The sequence below is a fragment of the Saccopteryx leptura genome, chromosome 1 (assembly GCF_036850995.1).
Source record: "Saccopteryx leptura isolate mSacLep1 chromosome 1, mSacLep1_pri_phased_curated, whole genome shotgun sequence".
NCBI lineage: Eukaryota > Metazoa > Chordata > Mammalia > Chiroptera > Emballonuridae > Saccopteryx > Saccopteryx leptura.
The window spans coordinates 133,694,801-133,720,664 of record NC_089503.1 but is presented as its reverse complement, the minus strand read 5'-3'; the positions used below and the strand labels follow the sequence as shown (position 1 = coordinate 133,720,664).

Sequence of the window (25,864 nt, the reverse complement as noted above, 5' to 3'; positions counted from 1 at the left end):
ATACTTTGTAGCTCATATCCAAGTCCCAATGACCGCTGCTTCTAGCTGATAATGATTCAGGTAGACTGGAAAAGCCATTTGCAGCATGCGTGGATATAGAGCTTCTGTTGTCCTCTGCCTGGAGAGATGAGACCAGGTTGCTTTTCCCTGGAACTCTGCAACTGTGGCATGGTAAAGAGAACCTTGGGATACACTAAGCTGGGTGGCAAAGGTAGATTCATAATAGAAGTTGGCAAAAGGGGGAAAGAGAGCTCTAAATTAGGAGTAGGTCCCAGCCTGAAATATGAGTGGGGCATTGAGGTAGGAAGGATAAAGGAAACACTATATATTAAGCAAAGCAGCAGAAAATAGGACTATCAACACCCACAACAGAGATCTTTGAGGGAAGAATAAAAAACATGACTATTCAGGCAAAACATAGTTAAGTGGCCCTTGTGCAAATGAGATCAGTTTACCTGCTTCTTGGAAGAAATACCCTAGGCTCGTCCACAGTGTTGTAGATGGGGCCGACGGCCCTGGGCACCTTCAGCCTTCAGTGGCAAACCCCATCTTTCTGGGCAAGGTTAGGTCATAGGTGGCTGGAGCAGGGCTGGAAGAGACTGAACCCTCCCTTAGAGGAGCGAGGGGGAAGCCTACCTTCCAGTGTCCCTGTTTCCTCACAGCAGAGGCATGTAAGCCTGGCAGGCTTTAGCTCAATGACCTTCCTTTCCACTATTGAAGCAGGACCCAGATGGCATCCTATGAGACCCCTTTGGGGCGTTGGAGCCTTTAAGGGTGTATCCTAAAAGCTGGTAGTTCCCCTGATCTCTATTGGGCTTTTTCTGCCTCTAGGTATCTTAAAAGCCATGCTCAGAAGATCTCGCTGAGGGGTTTGAAGATCCCCATCCGCCTATATAAATCTTTTCCATATATCTGGAGCTATTTGGACAAAGACAAAACAGTGTTATTAGCTGGATCTAATAAAGAAGTAGTTTGCAGGCAAAAAAGATTTGGTGTCTCCTGTTCATCAGCATTCAAAAGAAATGTAATTTTTTTTTTTAAGTAAAAAGTATGATATGGTAGACCCATAGGAGTTCCGGGATATGACTACCCCCTTTAAAAAAAATTTTTTTTTTAATTGACCTTAAAATGTTTGCTGAGTACACTTTAATAATACCTTAACTTTAAAGATTGTAAGCATGACAAAATACAGTGAATGCTTTTGCTCCATATGCAGGAGCATTTTCAGTTTAGCCAGTTTAGGAAATCCAATAATAGAACAATGCATACAGACAATGAGCTATAACATGTTTAGCAGCCTCTCCTGTTCTGACAGAGGTTACTATAGATCCGGAATATGTATCCACTGTAATGTGGACATACGACTGTTTGCCAAATGAAGGTATATGAGTAACATCCATCTGCCAAAGTTGTCCTGGTAGGGGTCCTTGAGGGTTAACTCTAAATGAAGGGGCAGTATAGGACCCCTTGGACAGGATTTCCCAATCTGCCGTGCTGCTTCCCAAGAAAGTTGAAACTGTTTACACCGGACTGCAGCGTTCTGGTGATGAATAGTATGAGACTGACTTGCGTGGTCTGTCATGGTTGCTCTATATAATTTTCTTTTGGGTAGCTTGATCAACAAGGGTATTCCTAGGCCCTGGCCGGTTGGCTCAGTGGTAGAGCCCTGGCCTGTAGAGTGTGCAGGATTCCCGGGTTCGATTCCCAGTCCAAGCACACAGAAGAAGCGCCCATCTATTTCTCCACCCTTCCCCCTCTCCTTCCTCTCTGTCTCTCTCTTTCCCTCCCGCAGCCAAGGCTCCACCGGAGCAAAGCCACCCCGGCCACTAAAGATGGCCCCATGGCCTCTGCCTCAGTCGCTAGAATGGCTCTGGTTGCAACAGAGCAACACCCCAGATGGGCAGAACATTTCCCCCTGGTAGGCATGCCAGGTGGATCCCTGTCAGGCGCATGCAGGAGTCTGTCTGACTGCCTCCCCATTTCCATCTTCAGAAAAATACAAAAAATAAATAAATAAAATAAAAAATACAACAATAAAAAAAAATGAAGAAAAGAAAAGAGAAAAAAAGAAAAAAAGAAAAGAAAAAAAGAAAAAAAAAAGGGCATTCCCTTGTGCTAAAGCTCCAGGGAGCATGAAGTGAGCTTGAGTATGTCCTATGAACCATGGAGCTCTATGTTGACATATAAGTCTTTGAAGAAGGAGGAACTGCTGAAATAGTTCATCAGCATTTGTTCCCTAAGACAGCAGTCTTTATAGTGGAAACACCATAAGTAAATATTTGCGTCTGTCTATACATTAAAGGGGGAATATGGCAAATGCTGAAAAGCCATGATCTTTGTGCCCCTCCCCTCCCCCAACCCCCTCCCTCTCCTCCCCCTACCCTGTAACCCCAACACTGTTGTCCATGTCTCTGAGTCTCAGTCTCATCTTTATGTCCCACCTATGTATGGATCCTATAGTTCTTTTTTTTTTTAATTATTTTATTTATTTATTCATTTTAGAGGAGAGAGAGAGAGAGAGAGAGAGAGAGAGAAGGGCAGAGGAGCAGGAAGCATCAACTCCCGTATGTGCCTTGACCGGGCAAGCCCAGGGTTTCGAACCGGCGACCTCAGCGGTCCAGGTCGATGCTTTATCCACTGCACCACCACAGGTCAGGCTGGATCCTATAGTTCTTAGTTTTTTCTGATTTACTTCTTTCGCTCAATATAATGTTCTCAAGGCCCATCCATGTTGTTATAAAAGATCCGATGTCATCATTTCTTATGGCTGAGTAGTATTCCATAGTATATATATACCAAAGCTTTTTAATCCATTCATCCTCTGATGGACACTTGGACTGTTTCCAGATTTTTGCTATTGTGAACAATGCTGCCATAAACATGGGGGTGCATTTCTTCTTTTCAAACAGTGCTATGGTGTTCTTGGGGTATATTCCTAACAGTGGTATAGCTGGGTCAAAAGGCAGTTCAATTTTTATTTTCTTGAGGAATCTCCATACTGTTTTCCACAGTGGCTGCACCAGTCTGCATTCCCACCAGCAGTGCAGGAGGGTTCCCTTTTCTCCACATCCTCGCCAGCACTTATTCTGTGTTGTTTTATTGATGAGCGCCATTCTGACTGGTGTGAGGTGATATCTCATTGTGGTTTTAATTTGCATTTCTCTAATCATTAGTGAAGTTGAACATTTTTTCATATGCCTATTGGCCATCTGTGTGTCCTCTTTGGAGAAGTGTCTATTCATTTCTTTTGCCCATTTTTGGATTGGGTTGTTTGTCTTCCTGGTATTAAGTTTTACAAGTTCTTTATAAATTTTGGTTATTAACCCCTTATCAGACGCTATGTCAAATATATTCTCCCATTGTGTAGTTTGTCTTTTTATTCTGTTCTTATTGTCTTTAGCCGTGCAAAAGCTTTTTAGTTTGATAAAGTCCCATTTGTTTATCCTGTCTTTTATTTCACTTGCCTGTGGAGACAAATCAGCAAATATATTGCTGCGAGAGATGTCAGAGAGCTTACTGCCTATGTTTTCTTCTAAGATGTTTATGGTTTCGCGGCTTACATTTAAGTCTTTTATCCATTTTGAGTTTATTTTTGTGAGTGGTGTAAGTTGGTGGTCTAGTTTCATTTTTTGGCAGGTAGCTGTCCAATTTTCCCAACACCATTTGTTGAAGAGGCTGTCTTCACTCCATTGTATTTCCTTACCTCCTTTGTCAAATATCAGTTGTCCATAGAGCTGTGGGTTTATTTCTGGGTTCTCTGTTCTGTTCCATTGATCTATGTGCCTGCTCTTATGCCAGTACCATGCTGTTTTGAGTACAATGGCCTTATAATATAACTTAATATCCGGAAGTGTGATACCTCCCGCTTTATTCTTCCTTTTCAAGATTGCTGAGGCTATTCGTGTTCTCTTTTGGTTCCATATAAATTTTTGGAATATGTGTTCTATATCTTTGAAGTAAGTCATTAGTATTTTAATTGGTATTGCATTGAATTTATAAATTGCTTTGGGTAATATAGACATTTTAATGATGTTTATTCTTCCTAACCATGAGCACGGTATATGCCTCCACTTATTTGTATCTTCCCTGATTTCTTTTATCAATGTTTTATAATTTTCCGAGTACAAGTCTTTAATCTCCTTGGTTAGATTTATTCCTAGGTACTTTATTTTTTTGGTTGCAATGGTAAAGGGGATTGATTCCTTGATTTCTCTTTCTGACAGTTCATTATTTGTGTATAAAAATGCCTCTGATTTCTGACTATTGATTTTATATCCTGCCACCTTGCCGAATTCATTTATCAGGTCTAGTAGTTTTTTGACTGAGATTTTAGGGTTTTCTATATACAATATCATGTCATCTGCAAATAATGATAGTTTTACTTCTTCTTTTCCAATTTGGATGCCTTTTATTTCTTTTTCTTGTCTGATTGCTGTGGCTAGGACTTCCAGAACAATGTTGAATAAGAGTGGTGAAAGGGGGCACCCCTGCCTTGTTCCTGATCTTAAGGGGATTGCTTTTAATTTTTGCCCATTGAGTATGATGTTGGCTGTGGGTTTTTCATAGATGGCCTTTATCATGTTGAGGTATATTCCCTGTATTCCCACTTTGCTGAGAGTTTTGATCATGAATGGGTGCTGGATTTTATCAAATGCTTTTTCTGCATCTATTGAAATTATCATGTGGTTTTTCTCCTTTCTTTTGTTTATGTGATGAATCACATTGATTGATTTGCGAATATTGTACCAGCCTTGCCTCCCAAGAATAAATCCCACTTGATCATGGTGTATGATTTTTTTCATATATTGCTGGATCCGGTTTGCTAATATTTTGTTGAGGATTTTTGCATCTAAGTTCATCAGGGATATTGGCCTATAATTTTCTTTTTTTGTGTTGTCTTTGCCTGGTTTTGGAATCAGAATTATGCTCATCTCATAAAACGAGTTTGGAAGTCTTCCTTCCTCTTGAATTTTTTGAAATAGCTTGAGAAGGATAGGAGTTAGTTCTTCTTTGAATATTTGGTAGAATTCACTTGTGAAGCCATCAGGCCCAGGACTTTTCTTTTTTGGGAGTTTTTTGATAGCTGTTTCAATCTCATTTGTTGTAATTGGTCTGTTTAGGTTTTCTGATTCTTCCAGATTGATTTTTGGAAGATTATATGATTCAAGGAATTTGTCCATTTCATCTAGGTTGTCTAGTTTTTTGGCATACAGTTCTTCATAGTATTTTCTTACAGTATTTTGTATTTCTGTTGTGTCAGTTGTTATTTCTCCACTCTCGTTTCTAATTTTATTTATTTGAGTCCTCTCTCTTTTTTTCTTGGTGAGTCTCATTAAAGGTTCATCGATCTTGTTTACCTTTTCAAAGAACCAGCTCCTGGTTTCATTGATCCTCTGTGTTGTTTCTTTAGCCTCTATGTCATTTATTTCTGCTCTGATCTTTATTATTTCCTTCCTTCTACTAGCTCTGGGCTTTACTTGCTGTTCTTTTTCTAGTTCTTTTAGATGCAGGGTTAAGTTGTTTATTTGAGCTTTTTCTAGCTTCTTGAGGTATGCCTGTAATGCTATAAACTTCCCTCTCAGGACTGCTTTTGCTGTGTCCCATAAATTTTGAGTTGATGTATGCTCATTATCATTTGTTTCTAGGAATTTTTAAATTTCTTCTTTGATCTCAATGTTAACCCATTTGTTATTTAATAACATGCTATTTAGTTTGAATGTTTTTCAATTTTTCTATTGTGGTTGATTTCTAGTTTAATGCCATTGTGATCAGAGAAAGTGCTCGATATGATTTCAATCTTCTTAAATTTGTTGAGACCGCTTTTGTGCCCTAACATGTGGTCTATTCTAGAGAATGTACCATGAGCGCTTGAAAAGAATGTATATTCTGCTGTTTTAGGGTGAAAGGTTCTGAAGATATCTATTAAATCGAGTTGATCTAATATGTCCTTTAAGTCTGCTGTTTCTTTGTTAATTTTCTTTCTTGAGGATCTATCTAATAATTGGGTATTGAAATCCCCTAGTATTATAGTATTTTTTTTTTTGTATTTTTCTGAAGCTAGAAACAGGGAGAGACAGTCAGACAGACTCCCGCATGCACCCGACCGGGATACACCCGGCATGCCCACCAGGGGGTGACGCTCTGCCCACCAGGTGGTGATGCTCTGCCCCTCCAGGGTGTCGCTCTGCTGCGACCAGAGCCACTCTAGTGCCTGGGTCAGAGGCCAAGGAGCCATCTCCAGCTCCTGGGCCATCTTTGCTCCAATGGAGCCTCGGCTGCTGGAGGGGAAGAGAGAGACAGAGAGGAAGGAGAGGGGGAGGGGTGGAGAAGCAGGTGGGCGCTACTCCTGTGTGCCCTGGCCGGGAATCGAACCCGGGACTTCTGCACGCCAGGCCGATGCTCTACCACTGAGCCAACCAGCCAGGGCTCCCCTACTATTATAGTATTGCTGTTGATCTCACCTTTTAAGTCCATCAAAGTCTGCTTTATATATTTAGGTGCTCCTATATTAGGTGCGTAGATATTTATAATGGTTATATCTTCCTTTTGGATTGCTCCCTTTATCATTATGTAGTGACCTTCTTTATCTCTAACTGTGGTCTTTGTTTTAAAGTCCATTTTGTCTGATATAAGTATTGCTACCCCAGCTTTTTTTCATTTCCATTTGCGTGAAATATTTTTTTCCATCCTTTTATCTTCAGTCTGTGTGCATCTTTTGATTTAAGGTGTGTCTCCTGTAGACAGCATATGTATGGGTCCTGTTTTCTTATCCACGCAGCTACCCTATGTCTCTTGATTGGATCATTTAATCCATTAACATTTAAGGTTATTACTGATATGTAATTGTTTATTGCCATTTTTTTCTTTAAAACTGTTTTCCTCTTTTGCTATATTCTTTTTTTCCTTTGATCTGTTTACAACAGTTCCCTTAGCATTTCTTGCAGCCTTGGTTTGGTTGCAGTGAATTCCTTGAGTTTTTTTTTTTGTCTGTAAAGCTTTTTATTTCTCCTTCAATTTTAAATGATAGCCTTGCTGGATAAAGTAGTCTTGGTTGTAGGTTCTTGTTCTGCATTACTTTGAATATTTCTTGCCATTCCCTTCTGGCCTCAAGTGTTTCTGTTGAGAAGTCAGAAGTCATCCTTATGGGGGCTCCTTTATAGGTGATAGTCTTTTTTTCTCTAGCAGCTTTTAATATCTTCTCTTTATCATTTAGCTTTGGTATTTTAATTATGATGTGTCTTGGTGTTGGTTTCTTTGGGTTTCTCCTTAATGGAGTTCTCTGTGCTTCCTGAACATGTGAAATGTTTTCCTGCCTTAATTGGGGGAAGTTTCCGCTATGATATGTTTGAACAAAGTCTCTATCCCTTGTTCTTTCTCTTCTTCTTCAGGAACCCCTATGATGCGGATGTTATTTCTCTTCATGTTGTCACAGAGCTCTCTTAGAGTTTCCTCAGACTTTTTGAGTCTCTTTTCTTTTTTCTGCTCTGCTTCCGTGCCTTTATTTATCATGTCCTCTAACTCGCTGATTTGATTCTCTGCTTCATCCATCCTGCTTTTAATTCCTTCCATTGTATTCTTTATTTCAGATATTGTATTTGTCATTTCTGACTGATTCTTTTTTATTATTTCAATGTCCTTTTTTATATTTGTTATCTCTTTATTTAGGTTTTCGTAATGGCTATGGTTGTTCTAATATCTTTGAGCATCCTAACAATCGTTATTTTAAACTCTGCATCTGGTAATTTGGTTATATCTGATTCACTTAGGTCCTTTTCTGGGGATTTCTCTTGGTTTATTTGTGTTGTATTTCTCTGCCTCTGCATTTTCTCTTTGCGAGAGTGGCTGTGATCATGCGCTTGGGTGTACAAGTGTTGGTGGCCTTGGCCTTTGCCCCGCCCCCATGTGTGACGTTATGCTCGGTCCTGAGGGCACTGGCGAGTACCTTTGCTCAGCTGTGGGTCTCCGCCTGTTTCTGGGCTTTTGCCCTGCCCTTGCAGGAGGAGCCTGTTCAAGGGACGGCTGCTAGCCTTGGCTCTTCCGCCGTGCAGGACTGCGTGCCCAAGCTCAGCTTCGTAGCGGAACTCCGCCTCTTCTGGGCTTTTGGCTCCACCCTCGTGGGAGGAGCCGGCTACCAAGTCAGACCGCAAGCCTGGGTTGCACGGGCGGGGCAAGGTTGTGCTCCTGCGCCCTTGCTCAGGGGCTGGTCTCCACCCTTTCCGGGGTTCCCACCCTTCTCCCGCAGGCTGGATTACAGGCTGCCGACAGCTGAGATTGACCGCTTTTGCACTCCCTCTTCTCCCTAGCCGGGCAAGATTGAGCTCACACCTAAGCCCCGTGGTGGCCAGCTGGCTTCTGCCTCTGCCAGAAGAACCGCGCTTTTGTCTCCCGCTGCTGCCCGCCCTCCGGGGAGCCCTCAGCCGAGTGGGTGGGGGCGTTGCAGCTCAGACCCTAAGACTCACTACTGTAGACCCAAAAGCTCCCTCCTTCTATGTGACTCTGCTCTGAGTGCCGCAGGGAAGCTTGTTTGGCTGCTCTCCTGCTTCCCTTTGCTGATATTGCTGTTTCCGGGGGAAATATCCACTTCAGCTTTGGGGAGTGACTCGTCCCAGGGGTTAGGGTGACTATCTCCCAAAATGTTTCTCCCTGTGCCTCCTAGATTACACTCTCTTCCTGTTACTCTGGTCCTCTCCTCTCTTCCCATCCCCAGGAGCCCCGGGTGAGTGGTTGTGAGAGAGATGTTCTGTGCGGTCCCTTTAAGAAGGGTCCTGGGTCTGAGAAATCAGACTCTTTCTCACAAACAGTATCCTGACTTGTTTCCAGCTAAATACTGTCCTTACGCCTCTTCTGGGCTCTGGGGCTGCAGGCTGGGGCTTTGTTCCTGGGGCTCAGGACCCTTCCCCCTCTGCTAAACTCACTTCCCACCACGTGAGTCTCTCCCTGCTGCCATTCGCTCCGGGGAGCTGGGCAGCCCTCTTCATGTGTCCGCTTTTCCTACCAGTCACAGTGTGGCTTCTTCAGTGTTCCTTGGTTGAAGAGTCCTCTTAGTTTAGTCCAAAGTTGGTTTTTTTAGATGCTAGTTCTTAAAATTAGTTTGTAATCCACTTTGGTTCTGGGAGGTAGATATTGGTATGTCCGTCTACTCCAGCGCCATCTTGTAAACTCTTGCTATGTCTTCTTGCAAAACTGAGCTGTCTGTCATTATGTGATACTCCTCTTTGTCCCTGGTAATATCCCTTTTTTGAAGTCTACTTTGATACTCATATAGCTACTACAGCCTCTTTTTTTTTTTTTCACCTTTCTGAAGCTGGAAACGGGGAGGCAGTCAGACAGACTCCCGCATGCACCCGACCGGGATCCACCCGGCATGCCCACCAGGGGGCGATGCTCCGCCCCTCCGGGGTGTCGCCCTGCCGCATCCAGAGCCACTCCAGCGCCTGGGGCAGAGGCTAAGGAGCCATCCCCAGTGCCTGGGCCATCTCTTGCTCCAATGGAGCCTCGGCTGCGAGAGGGGAAGAGAGAGACAGAGAGGAAGGAGAGGGGGAGGGGCGGAGAAGCAGATGGGCGCGTCTCCTATGTGCCCTGGCCAGGAATCGAACCCGGGACTCCTGCACTCCAGGCCGACGCTCCACCGCTGAGCCAACCGGCCAGGGCCACTACTACAGCCTCTTTTGATTAGTGTTTGCATGGTGTGTCTTTTTCCATCCATTTACTTTACCTGCTTATGTCTTTATATTCAAAGTGTGTTTTTTGTATTTAAAGCAGGTCCATGATGCATTTCTGATATTCTCATGGCACTTTCTGCACAAGATGAAAGTTGCGTGTTTAAGTCCTCCTCCTCTTCAGGTTGCACATGCTTGAGGACAGGTGAAGGCTCTTGACTGCCTCTCCATGTCTCTTGGCCCAGAACCTGGCATTGAGTGGTCACTGCACTCTCATCTGCAGGATATGTGAGGACTTTGATGTCCTTACTGCACACAAGAGCTGACCAACCTCAGGGCACAGATAGTGAACTGGCCCTCAGGGGCCGCTTCTAGGATTCAGGCAGCTGTGTACAGCAGTGCTGTGGAGGCAGGCATGTTTGTTCCGCTGGGCTTGGAGCAGCTGTGTTAGTGGTCAAAGTAGAAGCCCTGCACTGTGGACTCAAGTGAGATTTTTCACAGAAAAGAGGAAGCCTATTGGCCAGAAGTTTAGGGCCATAGGGAAGGAGATGGGAAGAGGAAGAAGATCCACCACAAAGACCACCGGGAGAGGGCACGCAGCCCTGGGCCTGCACGGAGTCCTGATGCTGTGCCTTAGCTGTGTGTCCTGCTCACAGGTGCCATGGGGAATGGCTTCTGGGTTGTAATGGCAGGCTCAGTGTGTTTGTTTACTGTAAGCTTCCCAAGCCAGGCACAAGAGCACAGGGCTGTTCTCTGGAGGCATTCCTTGGGCCAGGCTGGAAGACCGTGATGCTGCCCATCGAAGGGGAGATGTCAGCTGGGGTGCACTGAAAGAGATGAGACGTGAGTAGTGCAGGCTTGTGCTGGAAGTACTGTGGATTATCTTGCTTGAATGGCAATGGAGGAGCGGGACCCGGGACGAGGGACATGACACATCGATCTGAGCACAGGGACCTCAGCTGGCACTGCTACCTTTGGTAGTCTGGGGAGTCCTGCAGGCATTGGGGCCTCTTCAACATGACCAACCTGATGCTCCTTCTTTTTCTTTTCAGGGCCAAAGAAGATGATCCCGCCGGGGGAGTGCATGTACGCAGGGAGGAAAAGAAGGAAGCCCATCCAGAAGCAGTAAAGTATCAAGTTTCTTTTTCTTTTTTTTTTTTTGCTGATTGTTATTACTGATGAAGGTGGAAGGTGTTTCTGTTCTCATTGGCAAACATGAATTTTAGGAACAAAGTTGAAGGAGGGAGAGATTTTAGCCATGCTAAAATGGAGGGGTTTGCAGAGGCCTGGCTGGCGGTGCACCCTGGCAGGAGACCCCGCTGCTCCCTTTGGTGGTGACTGATGCTAGAACCTGCTTTGGCTGCTCTCTTGACTTTGATGGATGGAGGTGAGGGCCCAGTGATGCTTATTTGGCCAGAAGCCCACACGGAGGGCTGCGACATCACTCATATCTGTGGTGAGCACCTGAGCCCCCCTCTGCCTTGGTGACAACCCGTCCTCAGGGAGGACGCACCAGCACTCCTTTGAGAGCTTCACCACAAATAAAAGAAGACTGTGTGGGGCTTGTCCTCTCGGCCTGGGGGCTTCTGGAACCCCATGGCTATAGATCCCCACCACTCCTGAGGTAGACCACCACTGCTCACAGTCCCTTTACCTGCCCGTGGCTGACCCAGTGGAGCTCTGGGCCACCGAGGTGTGAGGTCTGTGGTAGCTGCAGGAAGAATGGGGTTTGGGAAATGCCCTTCTTAGAAGGTCAGCAGAGAGAGGCATCTTAGAGAAACACAGTCTGCCTCTGGCTACTCCAACAGGGGTCCTGCAGGTGTCTACACTCAGCTGGCCTCTCTGTGTGTGCAAAAAGCTGTGTGATGCAGCTCGGTGCATGTGTGAATCCAGCTCTGAGTGACTGTGTGTGTGGGGGTGCACACCTGCAGCCTTGTCCATGTGTGGGTCTGTGTTTCTGTGACTTAGGCCGCCCTCCTGTCCTCTAGGGGCTGCAGGAGTCTGTGGGAGGTTCTCAGGAACGTGGCTCTACCAGCCCCAGTGATAGGCAGCAAAGGCCCGCGGGCTGGACTTTGGCAAGTGGATTTGTCACCCGAGTCTGCCGTGCAGCCCTTGAGGCACCACAGGCTTTAGGTGGGGTGGTGCCAGGAGCACAGACACAGCATGGCCTGCAGGGCAAGGCATCCAGAGGATGGAGCTGTGTGTACCTGGCTGAGGGCAAGGCAGACGGGCGTAGACTTGTGCCTCCTGCCAGCGTCCATGGAGCAGTCGCAGGTTATTAACTTGCAAGAAGGTAAATCAAGGCCCAGACCCAACGTGTTCATGCATGCCTAAATGGTATTGCTCAGTCAATGGTATGAGCATTTGTGATGTTGACAGGTCACCAAACTGCCCAGCATTCAAGAGGTGCCTCTTCCCCAGCCTGGGCACATAGTGTAGTTCAGACTTTGGTAATTTGTGTGCTTTTGTTACAAGTGGAGGTTTGAGAGCCATTGTATTTCCTTCTTTGTGAACTGTGTTGATAACTTTAGCTCATTTTTCTATTATGTCATTAATATTTTTGTGTTTCTTCATCCTTAGGAACTTGTTTTATGCTAGAGAGACTAATTCTTGAGTGTGTTTCAAATACCACCTGTGTAGAGTTTTCACACAGAGTGGGGCTTTTGGAAGCCAGCAATGGTTAAAGGATCTGGGTTTCCTGCAGAGGTCAAGGAAGGCCCAGGGGTCCCTTTGGAGGATGGACCGGTGACGGTGCCCAACTGGAATGCGTGATGGGCAGAGCCAACTCCTTGAGAAAACCACCCGCCCTCTCCTGGAGGAACAGAGAAAGCAAGCAGTGGGCAGAGGCTGAGTCACACCCCAGACACGTCTCAGGGCAAACTGCTCCCATTGGTGTGGGAAGTAGACAGACCTGGTTCACATCATCCCAGGGCTCAGCCCACCCCTACCGGCCATCCTCACTGCTGCCCCAGGCACTTTGTTCAGCAGCATGAGGAGGTACAAAAGTTGATAGAGGGTAGAGCAGGAACTACACTTTGCTGCAGTCCCCACCCCTCCCTGTTGTCCACATTGTGTTCTTTGCCATGCAGAAAAATTTAATTTCTTTCTTTTTTTTTTAAGAAATTTAATTTCTTCCTACATGCGTTCCGACAGGGATCCACCTGGCAACCCCTGTCTGGGGTCAATGCTCGAATCAACAGGGCTATTCTTAGAGTCCAGGGCCAAAGCTTGAACCAATCAAGCCACTGGCTGCAAGAGGGGATGAGAGAGAGAAGGCGGAGAGGAAGGGGGAGAGAAACAGATGGTCACACTTTTGTGTGCCCTGACCGGGAATCAAACCCAGGATGTCCGTAAGCCGGGCCAATGCTCTATCTACTGAACAACCAGCCAGGGCTGAAATATTTAATTTCTGTGAAGTTGAATTTATTAGCCTTTTTCTTTTTGGCTAATTAATTTTACACCATGATTAGGAAAATCTCTGCTTCATGTTTCTAAGAGAATTTTTCAAATTTTTTTTTTCAAATTTTACTGATTCTTTAATTTTTTAAAAAAAACTTTTGAGCCCTTGGAATTTTACCTAGTATAAGGAGTGGGGTTTGAATCTGTCGAATTCTTTTCCCCTATGGCCACCAAATGTTCATAATACTTTTATTGAATGATTATTCTTTTCCTCACTGATATAAGCGCCATGAGCCGTGCAGACTTGGGATTTGAGAAGCTCATAGGAGCAGCTGGGTGTGTGCACGTGCTCCCAGCAGCTCCCTGGGAACATGTTCCGGGAAGCGGGGCAGGGGGCACGTGACTAATGTTTCCGATGTTTGAGTGCAGGGCACCCGAGCCCGCAGGCCCTCCGTGGGTGCGAGCTACATCCCTGCATCCCAGCTGTGGTCCCAGCCTCCTTGTCACCCTGCAGGGCTGTGGGACTGTAGTCTGGCCCTGCCTTCTAGAGTGGGTGGTGGGTGATGGGTCTGTGTGCACCCACCTTTCTGCTGGAAGGTGTGGGTGATGAAAGTCATGGAGCATAGAGTAAACAGAGGAGATAAAATTTGGCTGGGCTCATGGGCACCCAGATCCTGGGCAGGACTTGCTCCTGAGAGGGCCCCTTGGGGATGGACGCAGAGAGTGTATACAGAGAGTGGGCCTGGTGCGGTTGGACCCCGTGGGCTTCTGGGTGCAGCATGACTGTGCTCTCCTGGGGTGGTACTTTGAGCTCTCAAGGGTGAGTGAGCGGTGGGTCTTTTCTCTTGCTGCCTGCATTTCCCATCTTTATTGGGCTGTAACTGAGGTACCCTGGACTGCACAGATTTAAAGTGTGTAGTCCGTTCAGTTTTAACCTATGTAAATATCTGTGAAAACGACTCTGAAACCAAGGTCACAGACACGCCTTTCATACCCAGGCTTTCCTCTCATTACTTCCTGTACCTCTGATGTGCTCTGTCCTGCAGACTGGTTTGCATTTCCTGGAATTTCCTATAAATGGAATCACACGCCATTGTGTTGGGCTCCTTTCCTTGGGCAGAATGGCTCTGAGATTCCTCCAGGGTTTGTACATCAGAGTCACGCCCCAGATTGGAAACTCCATGTTTCTCTATTCCTGTGCTGATGGACACCTGGGCTGGTCCCAGTTTGGGACCTTTGCAACGGAAGCTGCTATGAATATTACTGTGTAGGTCTTTGTGTGGATGTGTGTTTTCATTTCCCTTGAATAAATACCTAGGAGTGGAATTGCTGAGTCATCTATAGTGGGTGTGTGTTTAACTTCTTAAGAAACCACCAAACTGTTTCCGAAGCAGTTGTACTGTTTACATCTCGGCGGCAGTGTGTGAGCATTCTGACCCCTCCACACTCTGTCCAGGACCTAGGACACTGGTCCCCTTAGCATCAGCCATCTGATGGGTTCTGTGGTTCTCAACATACATTTCACTAGACTAGTGACTGCTGGTGTTGATGACCTTTCAGAGGCTTTTTTGCCAACCATATATCTTCTCTGGTAAAGTGTCTGCTTAAATAATTTGCCTATCTTACTTAGTTATTTGTCTTTTCACTGTGTTATAACACTTCTGTACATGTTCTGGATACAAGCTCTTGTGAATATTTTTTTTCCTATCTATGACTTACCTTTTGATTTTTGTAAGGGTGACTTTCAAAAGACATTTAAAGGTTTTTATGAAGAACAATTTTATTTTATGATTTTTTTGTGTGTGTTCAAAAAGTCTGGGAGCACCCCAAAGTCACTAAGATTTTCTCACATTTCTTCTAAAGCTATACTGTAGGTTGTAGATTCAGGTCCATGATCCATTTTAAGTTAATTTTTGGGTGTATTGTGAGATAAGGGTTCATTTGTTTTCATGGATGTCCAGTTGACAGCACCATATAATGAAAAGGACTTTCTTTTCCCTATTGAAGTGCCTTAATATCTTTGTCAAATGAATTGACCAAAAATATTTCTATTTTGTTCCATATGTCTTTTTTTTTTTACAGAGACAGAGAGAGAGTCAGAGAGAGGGATAGATAAGGCCAGACAGCAGACAGGAACAGAGAGAGATGAGAAGCATCAATCATTAGTTTTTCATTGCAACACATTAGTTGTTCATTGATTGCTTTCTCATATGTGCCTTGACTGTGGGCCTTCAGCAGACCGAGTAACCCCTTGCTCAAGCCAGTGACCTTGGGTCCAAGCTGGTGAGCTTTGCTCAAACCAGATGAGCCCACGCTCAAGCTGGCAACCTCAGGGTCTCGAACCTGGGTCCTCTGCATCCCAGTCTGATGCTGTATCCACTGTGCCACCGCCTGGTCAGGCTGTATATGTCTATCCTGTCTCAAATACCAAATCATCTTAAATGTTGTGCTTTAGAGAAGGCTTCCAATCAACTTTGTTCTTTTTTAATGGGCTGTTCTAGATTCTTTGCATTTCCATGCAAATCTAGAATCATCCATTCTAAATTTCTATAGAAAGGCCGGTTGGAATTTTAATTGTGATTACATTGAATCTATAGATCAGCTTTATGAGAGTGTTGCCACCTTATGATATCAGGTCTTCCAATCTATGAACGTGGTATATTTTTTTAGTGATTTTGATCTTTAAATTTTTTCTCAGCTGTGTGTGTGTGTGTGTGTGTGTGTGTGTGTGTGTTTAGCCCCCCCTCCCATAGAGCCTCTAGGAAGGCACCTCTCAGCAATATTTTATAGTTTTAGTGTAGGTGTCTGGGCTGTCTTTTGTCAGATTTATTCTAAGAATTGCATATTTTTGGTGTCACAGGGCTTCCTTTATAACTCTCCTTTCATCTGAGCTGGCTTTGGTTCCTCCTGCTCTGTTCCTGTGTTGATAGTGCTGAGTCCCTTGTCCCCATCATTTCCTGCTGGGTCTCTGCCTTGGGGGACTGGAGCTTTCTCCATGTGTCCCTTACCCCATCCCTTCTCACCCACCTGGATGTGGAATGGGCAGTTCCTGCTCTGGCCCTTGGAGCTGAGAATGAGGGAGAGAAGAGCTACATCAGGGGGCAGCCAGGTGTTCTGAGGAAGTTTGAAGGAGCAGAGTGATGACTGCCAAGCTCTTGAGACACTGGTTTCTTCAGCAGGTGAATGCCCGTGCCCCAAGTGCCCCATGGGGATGGAGGATGGCAGAATAGTCATACTCAGTTCATTCTCAGACACATGCTCTCTGGGGAGGCAGGTGGATGCCTGGTCCCCCAGGTCTACACAGAGGTGAGATTTGAGCCAGGACTTCCTGCCCATTTCCTTTTGTCTCTTCTCTGACCCCACACCAACCCTTGGTGTTGCCCTGCTTCCAAGGAAACCTGGGAGTGGAGGGTCTTTCACTGATAGGGTGGGTCTCTTTTCTGGCCAGCAAGTGCCAGTCCACATTGGAGTCTGCTCAGTTTATCCCCGAGTCTCTTACCTACTTACGTTTTGGCTAGTGGTGTGAGTAAATCAGGGGAGGGGCCTCATTAAGACAAAACACACGTGCGCACACATACACAGCAGAAAGTGAAAAGATAACCAAAGATATGGGATATCTGATAAAGGACTTGTATCTACAATATATAAAGAGCTCCTATAGCTCAACCATAAAAAGACAAATAACCCAATTAAAAATGGGCAAAAGAATTGAGTAGACATTTCCCCAAAGAAGATACACAAATGTCTAACAAACACATGAAAAGATGCTCAATATTGTTGGTCATCAGGACATAAAATCAAAGCATGTTGAGATACCACTGAACAATAGTGAGAGTGTCTATTAGACTACAAAGGAAAATCACAAGTGCGGGCAGGATGTGGAATAACTGAGTCCCTCCTGCTGGGGATGTAAGTGGTTCAGTCCTTGTGGGAACTGTTTGGCAGTTTTTCTAAAAGTCAAACACAGAATTACGTATCAACCCAGCAGCTCCACTGCTGGGTTTATGCGCAAGGGAACTGAGCACACGTTTCAAGTGAAAATTTGGACATGGCTGTGTGTGCAGCACAGTAACAATACCCACAGCATGGGTTGGCGAAGGGTAAACAAAATGTGACAAGTCTATTCACAGGAACATTATGCAGCCTTAAAAAGAACAGAGTTCTAAAAAATGCTACACCATGGCTGACTCTGAAAAACGTGATGTTCAGGGAAAGAAGGCCGACACAATAGTCTCACACTGTATGGTTCCATTTATGTGAAATGTCCCAAATGGGTAAATCCATGGAGTCAGAGTGTAGATGATGGTTTCCCGGGCCGAGAGGAGGGGAAACAGGGAGAAGCTGGGTATGGGTTTCATTTGGGGGTGATGAAAACGGTTCGGACCCTGATAGAGGTGGTGGTTACACAACACTGTGAATGTACTAAATGCCACTGAACTGTACATTTTAAATCAGTTTTATGTTATGTGAATTATATCTCAACAACAGCAACAACAAAAATAAGAAGTGACTCTGGGGTTGGGACGGCTGGTCCTGCTGCGGTTCTTGTGGTCGAGGCCCTCAGACAGCACAGGGGACGGTTTTGTCGACAGGACAGAGAGGACAGGCTGTGTACGGCCTGCTTTCAGTGTACTCACAAGTGAACATGCAATAGAAAAATAGGAACTTCTGTACAACCGATACCCAAGCCCCTAAGGCAGTGAGAGCCCAGGGAGGGCCAGCCCTGGAGCCAGTGCCCCCTCCCAGCAGCTCCAGCGCTCCAGCTGCCATTTAGGGGAGAGGTTTTCTGTGATGAGATCTAGGAAGGACACGTGGGAGAAGCTGCTCTGTGAGGTGGGAAATAGGGTCAGATGAAGGAGCTGTCATCCTGGGAGCAAGAGGGGCAGAAGCAGAAGGTCACTGTGAGGAAGGTGGGCGTCTTGAGGTCAGGAGGGGGGTCAGGGGACACTCCCTTTAAGGGTAGAGGAGGTCAGTTGTGGGTCAAAGGGAGAAAGCCTACAGGGCCCTGCCCACCTGCACAGTGCCCCAACCCTTGACTCCAAACCTTGGAGGGGCAGGTGGGACCACGTCCATGGTGCCCACGGTCCTCAACTACTCTTGCCTCTCCCCCCCACTTTCAGCCCTGCTGTGTAGAGGAGGAATGGAGGCCCAGAGTTTCACCTGGACTGCAGGGCTAGGACTCCAGGTCCTGAGAAGGCTGTGTGTTTAAACCCCGAGGAATTCCTGAAAGTGCAGCTGAGGGCCAGCTGTCTTTCTCTCACTCCTGGGAAAGTTGGCGCAGAAAGGTCAAGAACCATGCCGGAGGCACACAGCTTGCGGGATGTTCTCGGGCTCCCTGTTCTTCATCTCTGTTCATGCCCTTTCAGTAGTGAGATATAGTCATGGAGGTGTAGTTTCAGGTTCTTAGCATTTACATTTTTATGAATGGGTGAGTTTTAGTTTGTTTTAGCGCCTCTCTCCCTGGCAGCAGCTCCACCTTGAAGCAGGGACAGGTTTCCACCTGTGTGACCGATCGCCTGTGGTGGAGTCACCTGAGTCTGTCTGTGATTGTTCCCCCACAGGAAACCCGCTGTGGGGGCCGAGAAATCGAACCCTTCCAAGCGGCACCGAGACCGCCTCAATGCCGAGCTGGACCATTTGGCCAGCCTGCTGCCGTTTCCACCAGACGTGGTCTCTAAGCTGGACAAGCTCTCGGTCCTGCGTCTCAGCGTCAGTTACCTCAGGGTGAAGAGCTTCTTCCAAGGTAGGACTCTCACCTGTGCCCACCTGTGCCTCGCTGGTCTCTTCTGGGTTCCACCTTCTTTGTAGGATGGGCCAGTTTGTGCTACTTGTCTTGGGTAGCCATTTGGAGGAGGATTCGCGAATGCTGATGAACGAGGGCAGCTCTGGTGGGCGGGGCAGCTCAGGTGGGCGGGGCAGCTCTGGTGGGAGGGGCTGCGCTTGTTTCCCCTTCTTGGCCTCACTGGCTTTAGGCCGGGGGCTTCCTCACAACCTCGGGGCTCCAGGGGGCCAGGCGGATTGCTGCGTGCTGTGCTATTGGCCAGTGGAGGGCTGAGTGGCCGGCTTTGTGTGGTTGCTTTCCTGTCCTGGGTGCCTGGTGTGCTCTCCCACATCTTCTTGTCCGGGCTGTGCTTATTCTCCATGTGGCCTGGCTCAGCTCCTGAGAAAGAAATGTGTTTGTCACCTACTTTAAAACTTGTGAGTCCAACTACTAGTCAATTAGTGTGAAATTCTTATAAAACCATGAACTTTGGAAGCAGGTGAAGTAAATGGTTCAAGTGGGCATGTGTGGACAACAGGGAGGGGTGGGGACTGTAACAAAGTGTAGTTCCTGCTCTACCCATTGTCAACTTTTGTACCTCCTCATGCCGCTGAACAAAACGCCTTAGGCTGCAGTGAGGATGGACGGTAGGGGCGAGCCCTGGGATGATGTGAACCAGGTCTGTCTGCTTCCCACACCAGTGGGAGAAGTTTGCCCTGAGGTGTGTGTGGGCTGTGACTCAGCCTCTGCCCACTGCTTGCTTTCTCTGTTCCTCCAGGAGAGGGAGGGCAGTTTTCCTGAGGACTTGGCTCTGCTACCACGCACTCCCGTTGGACACCATCACTGATCTCTCCTCCAGGGCTCCCTGGGCCTTCCTTTCCTCTGCAGGAGCCCCAGATCCTGTAATCGCTGCTGGCCTCCGAGAGTCCCCGCTCTGTGTGTGAGAACTCTGTGCAGGTGGCCTCAGTTCCCTCCTCGCCTCTGTGTGAAGCCCACTCACCTGTGTTCCCATTCTGTCCTGGGACATGGACCCCTTGTTGGTGGAGTGGAGCTGGTCCTGAGCCACACTGAGGTGTCTCATCACAGAAAGGCTGTCTGCCCCCAGGGGAGGCTAGCACATGAGGCTGTGTGGCAGTGGGATGGGCTGAACTGGGCTTGGTCCTGTGTGCTAGTGGCTGAGCCATACCATACCTGACCATACCTGGGGCTCCTCTGGGGTGTCCCTGCTCCTCCTGCATACCCATGCCTCCCCAGGCCACCTGCCTGTGTCCACCCCACACTCATGCCTGTCGGCACTTTAGGCAGGGATGATGTGGCCAGCTTCCTGCCTTGGAGTGGGAGCTCTGCACAGGCCTCTCACTGGTCCTCCTGCATCCCTTCAGGGAGGAGGGTCTGTCCTGGGCATGTGTGACAGCTCACCACGGGGACCCTGCTGGTCTCCACGCAGGTCCAGATGCCCGTTATGAAAGGTATTGGCGCTGGGGATGCTGGAGAGGGCACCCGAATGGCATTAACACTGAGCCTTCCGTGGCTCCCTCCGCAGGCCCTGGCTAGCGCCAGCACACCTAGAACTGAACACAGCAACATGTTAGCAGCAGATGTCTCTGAGTGGAGACGTACCAGGGGTTTTGTTTTACTTTCCAGGGGTTTCAATTTCATATTGAAATGTATTAATTTTATAAATAGGAAAAACTGAAATGTGTAAAACAGCCAAGAAAATCATCACAGCGCTGTTGTTATCCTGGTGTGGGGGCTCCAGGCTCGTAGTCTTGGAAACCCACTTGTGCAGGGGCTGCTGGAAAAATCATTCAAATTAGTCAAATAATTATTGACGTCATCGCTTAAGTTTCTTATATATAAGTTTTGTAACCACACATTACACAGTAATTGAGGGCGAGCAGATGTCACCCCTGACGTGCTGACTTCAGGACGGTCCCTGGGCGAAGGCAGGCATCCACCCAGCAGCTAAAGACGCCTGCTGTGGGAATGCTGAAGGAGCAGAAGGAACTCTGTTTCATCAGGAAAAGCTTCATGACTCTGAGAAGTGACAAAGTAGACCTTATTATGCCCTGACTGCCGGGCCGGAAGGGCTGTGTTCACAAAGCCGAGAGAGTTCCTGGAGGGAATGACCAAGGGAGCCCTTCAGACGCAGAGCATGCGCTACGGGCACACAGTCATCCCTCAGAGCCTGGCCTGATGCTGTGGGGGTCACGGGCTCATGCCCTGTTGCCTGAGTCTCTCCTCACTGGGGGCTCTGTCTCCACGCCAGGGGCTCCATCCCCATGCCTGGTGTTGAGGTCAGTTTACTGCAGTGACCTGGAACGTTATTACATTGTGCAGGACGACTGTGCTTTTCCAGGAGGGCTGTGACGTGATGCAGAAGTTAGGAAAGTCACACAAAGTGATAGTGCGCCATCACACGGGGTGCCTCTGAAGCCCTGTTTTATAGCTAGTGCTACTGGGCTGTTTGGGTAACTCAGGTCAGGTTTGAGGGCCAACCATGAGGCTATCAGTTCATCCTCTTCCCACTGACACACCCACGAAGACCAGACCTCCTGGCTGGGAGGTTGGGAGGGGGTCAGCCACTTCCTCTCTGGAGCGGTCCAGCTGTGCCCAGCTAGGCCAAGGTTGGCATCTTGGAAAGACTGCTATTCCAATAAGTATCCAGGTAACCACCTGAATGCCTAGTTTCTAACCAGAAGCAGAGTGACAGTCCCATCTCACTGCTGATCCCACAGCCCCCACTGGTGCAGGGCCCCCCTGCCTGAGCTGACTTTATGTTGTGACTGTCACCACTGAATGAAATAACAAACCTGATTCCTCCATGACACCTTTTCTACCAAGGATTCTGAAGTTGTACATGTTAGAGGAAATCCTAAACACTTTCCTGAATTCATTTCCACTGTGTAGTTAGAAAAAAGTCAAGCCATAAGAATTGGACCTTAATCTGTGCTTCCTGACTCAGAAATGAATGACTTAATTTCATTAGAGCCTCTATAAAAAGTCACCTTTGGGAAGGACGTGAACTGGAAACTTTCATCTTCAAAGGGTGACAATGGCCTGAAAATTTCCGGGAATGTTTACTTTAGTGTTGACTTTCATGAATTTTTAAAAGGCAGTGAGATTATTTTATTTATTTGGTTTTTGCATAGAGCAAAGGGTTGGTGCTTCTGAGTTATAAACGCTTTGCTTGTACCCAAGAGCGGAGATTTCCACTCATAAATCTCACCATTCACTAGAGGGGTATTGTGGGAGACGGTGGGCAGAGGGGAAATGTAGGGTCTATGGAGTGAGGCTGGAGCAGATCTGGGTTCCTTCTAGGACGTGTCACTCCAGTATGTGTGGGTCGAAGAAGCCCCTCACCCCCGCACTTAGGCCGAGTAGTCAATTAGGTCACCCTCCCTGAATGCCCACTCCTCTGGGAGACTCATTGGGTCCAAGGGACAAGTGCCCAGTGTGGAGAAGCAGCATGCACAGATGATGAGAGCCTGATGTTCATGCAGGCCTGGCACATGGACAGTGTCCACCAGCGAGTCCACAGATGGGACCATCAATGGGGGGTAACAGATGTGTGTTCTTGATGCCAGGAAGTGCCAGGAAGAGGGGAACAATCTCAGTAAACGCAACTGTGAAGAGAAAGATTACAAAACCTGGAGATTCTTCATGTTGTGACAACACTGCCCCCCATTCTTCATGTACCAGGTGGTTGAAATGGGGCCTCCTGTCCTTTTGATTCTTTGTGTTCAACATCTGGCACCCAGTTCCATGCACTTCTGTCCTGGAGCCCTGCCTGGTTGGCCCTGGTCCCCTAAGCACCTGGGCTGGAAGGGTCTGCTTCATTCCCACCCTCGGCAGGCAGGCCCAGAAGCCCTCAAATCACAAGTGTCTGTCCTGGGACCCCCACGCAGGTGCCGTGTGCATTAAGTTTCAGAAGTGAAGTGCTCCATGAGACCATTAATGATCTTACAACTGAGGACTGAAAACTGTACAGTTATTAAGTTAAATTGTACCAGTTGTAGCCTTCACTGAAAAGTCATCCTTCCCTTGTGAGCTCTTTCATGGACTGAATATTTGCGTCCCCACAAATGTATATATTGAGGACCTGACCCCCCAGGGTGGCTATCATTGGAGATGGGGGTCTCTAAGGGGGTAATTATGGTTAAATACAATCACAAGGGCCTGACCAGGCGGTGGCGCAGTGGATAGAGCGTTAGACTGGGATGCGGAGGACCCAGGTTCGAGACCCCAAGGTTGCCAGCTTGAACGTGGGCTCATCTGGTTTGAGCAAAGCTCACCAGCTTGGACCCAAGGTCGCTGGCTCAAGCAAGGGGTTACTTGGTCTGCTGAAGGCCCGCGGTCAAGGCACATATGAGAAAGCAATCAATGAACCACTAAAATGTCGCAACAAAAACTGATGATTGATGTTTCTCATCTCTCCCCATTCCTGTCTGTCTGTCCCTATCTATCCCTCTCTCTGTCCTGTAAAATAAAATAAAATAAAATAAAATCATAAAATCATGAGGGTGGAGCCCTGATCTGAGAGGATCAGTGTCCTTACAAGAAATGACGCCAGATCTCTCCCCCCTCCCTCCTGTGAGGCTGAGGAAAGGCCATGCGAGGACAGAGAAGGCGGAGTCTGTGGTCCAGGGAGAGAGCTGTCCCTGGGAACTGGATCTGCCAGCACCCTGGTCTCGAATGTCCAGCTCCAGAGCATGTGTAAGCTGCCCATGTGTGGCATCTTGCTGAAGCAGCCTGAGGAGACTGAGATGGCCCTGTGGTGTGGCAGGCAGTCTAGGACCAGCCTTTTCTCTTTTGAACATTCGGTGAGTTTATTCCCATGGGACAAATGTAGGTCATTCCTGCTGGAGCCATTTCCAGAAGATAGCTTACCTTGGGACATTTCCAGCCAAGATACACTGGTTTTGAACCACTTAGGAGAGAGCCAGCCCTATGCCAAGGTCGTGGTGACCATTGTGTGGCCACCTGCCTCTCTGACTTCAGGGCCCCAGGAGGTCCCCACACAGTTTTGTGAAAGATCTCTCTTGATTATATTTGTTCCTTATTTATTTATTTATTTTATTATTATTTTTTCTTGATTATATTTGTGTGCTGGTTTTATTTTCCCTACCATCTCTTTAATAACCTCCGAAAGATAAGGAGGTTATCTTTGACTCAAAGGCGGAGCGGGCCCTTGGTTCATCCATTCTTCACCCACTCCCCAGGACACAGGAGGAGTTGGAATGCAGTTCAACAGAAAATAGCTTTGACTTTCTCTTGCTGCCCCAGCCAACCTCCTTTGTGGCCTGGTTCCCCCTCTGCAGCTGGAAGAACGGGGACAGCCCCAGGACTACTCTGGTCCCTTTTAGTTAATTCGGTGTCTTCAAGTCACTGCCCCCCAAGCAGGCTGAGCAGCAGCAGGGGGAGCAGAGAGAGCTGGGAGGGGTCCTGGGCCACCAGCACCACTGTGACTGGCACCTGCACCTCGGCTGGTATCCAGGGGCTCTTGGGTATTTTCATGGTTTCTTGAGAGACCTTGGGGGTCTGTCTGCTGCTGGTGGCCAACTCAGATAACCCATTCTCTTCACTGGTCCCTTGCTCTTCCTTCCTTAGCCTCTGGTGTCAGATGGTGCCTTCAGCCTCTCCGCAGGGCTGCAGCACCTCCTGGGAAGATCTGAGACAGCCCATGCCAATGTTTGGGCATATGGCCCACCTGCTCTTCAGGAAATGTGCATTTTTTTTTTTTTTTGTATTTCTCTGAAGCTGGAAACGGGGAGAGACAGTCAGACAGACTCCCGCATGCGCCCGACCGGGATCCACCCGGCACACCCACCAGGGGGCGATGCTCTGCCCCTCCGGGGCGTCGCTCTGCTGCGACCAGAGCCACTCTAGCGCCTGGGGCAGAGGCCAAGGAGCCATCCCCAGCGCCCGGGCCATCTTTGCTCCAATGGAGCCTTGGCTGCGGGAGGGGAAGAGAGAGACAGAGAGGAAGGACGGGGTGGGGGGGGGGAGTGGGGTGGGGGGGGTGGAGAAGCAAATGGGCGCTTCTCCTATGTGCCCTGGCCGAGAATCGAACCCGGGTCCCCCGCACGCCAGGCCAACGCTCTACCGCTGAGCCAACCGGCCAGGGCCAGGAAATGTGCATTTTTGACCGGGTTGGCACATGATGCTTCCCACGCTCAGCCCTACTGCCTGCCAGGAGCTCCAGGTACAGCCTTTACTCCCTGGATTAAGTGAGTGTAGAGAGACACCAGCCTTCAGTGGCCCCATCAGCTCCAAGAGGCAGATGGCAGGCCCTCTCAGGGATCCTTACTGGGTACAAGTTGAGAAGTACAAGTTCAGGCTGGTACAGGTGGGGGTATGGGACTCACAGCACCGCCCCTCCAAGGAAGCCCTCCTCCCAGCCTGAATGTCTCTCATGTCTGACACTGGCTTTGCAGCTCTGCCTAGGTCACCTGGAATTTCACTGTGAGGCTCGGATGTAGTTTGCACCTGTTGTCTTGAGGTTTCAGCCAAAATTCAGAGTAAAGGAGTTCCACATTAACAACCTGTTATAATGCAAGTGAACAGAAGAGCCATGGTCCCCGCCCTCCTGGCGTCCAGTGGGGAAGATGTGCTCCAAACGTAATTCCAGCAGCAAGCAGGTGAGGACCCAGTCAGTTCTCCTGCTTATAATAGCCAAAAATACGAGATAAAATATCTGAAACCTTTTAAAATATGTTGATGAACCAGCAGAAAATTAAGGAATACTCAGCCAAAACTACTGAAGCTTGAACCCAAGGAAAACTTTATTAAAGGAAATTTTGAAGGAAGGAAATTCCAGGTGGTGGATCTCAGATGCAAGGAGGAAGGAGGGTGAGAAGGGGGTGACTGTGGGTATGTCAGGCCCTGATTGCATGAAGCAATATCTGATACAGTATAAGAACAAAGAGAAATAAATCCCAGCCATAAGAACATATACATTTGGAGTAGGATATTTGTGTTAAATAGTTCAACAGTTCTTATATTAATTCAGTTGATTAGCTAATTTGTAATAAAATTTCCAGGA

At 47.6% G+C, this 25,864-nt stretch overlaps 1 protein-coding gene across 1 annotated transcript in view; it reads left to right on the top strand.

Moving 5' to 3' along the window:
• AHRR (aryl hydrocarbon receptor repressor) overlaps positions 1 to 25,864 on the top strand; it is a 101,692-nt gene that overhangs the window by 9,217 nt on the left and 66,611 nt on the right. The window contains exons 2-3 of the mRNA XM_066360804.1: positions 10,712 to 10,784; positions 18,620 to 18,801. Coding sequence (XP_066216901.1) covers positions 10,723 to 10,784; positions 18,620 to 18,801 — 244 coding nt within the window. The 5' untranslated portion in view covers positions 10,712 to 10,722. The remainder of the gene's footprint in view (positions 1 to 10,711; positions 10,785 to 18,619; positions 18,802 to 25,864) is intronic.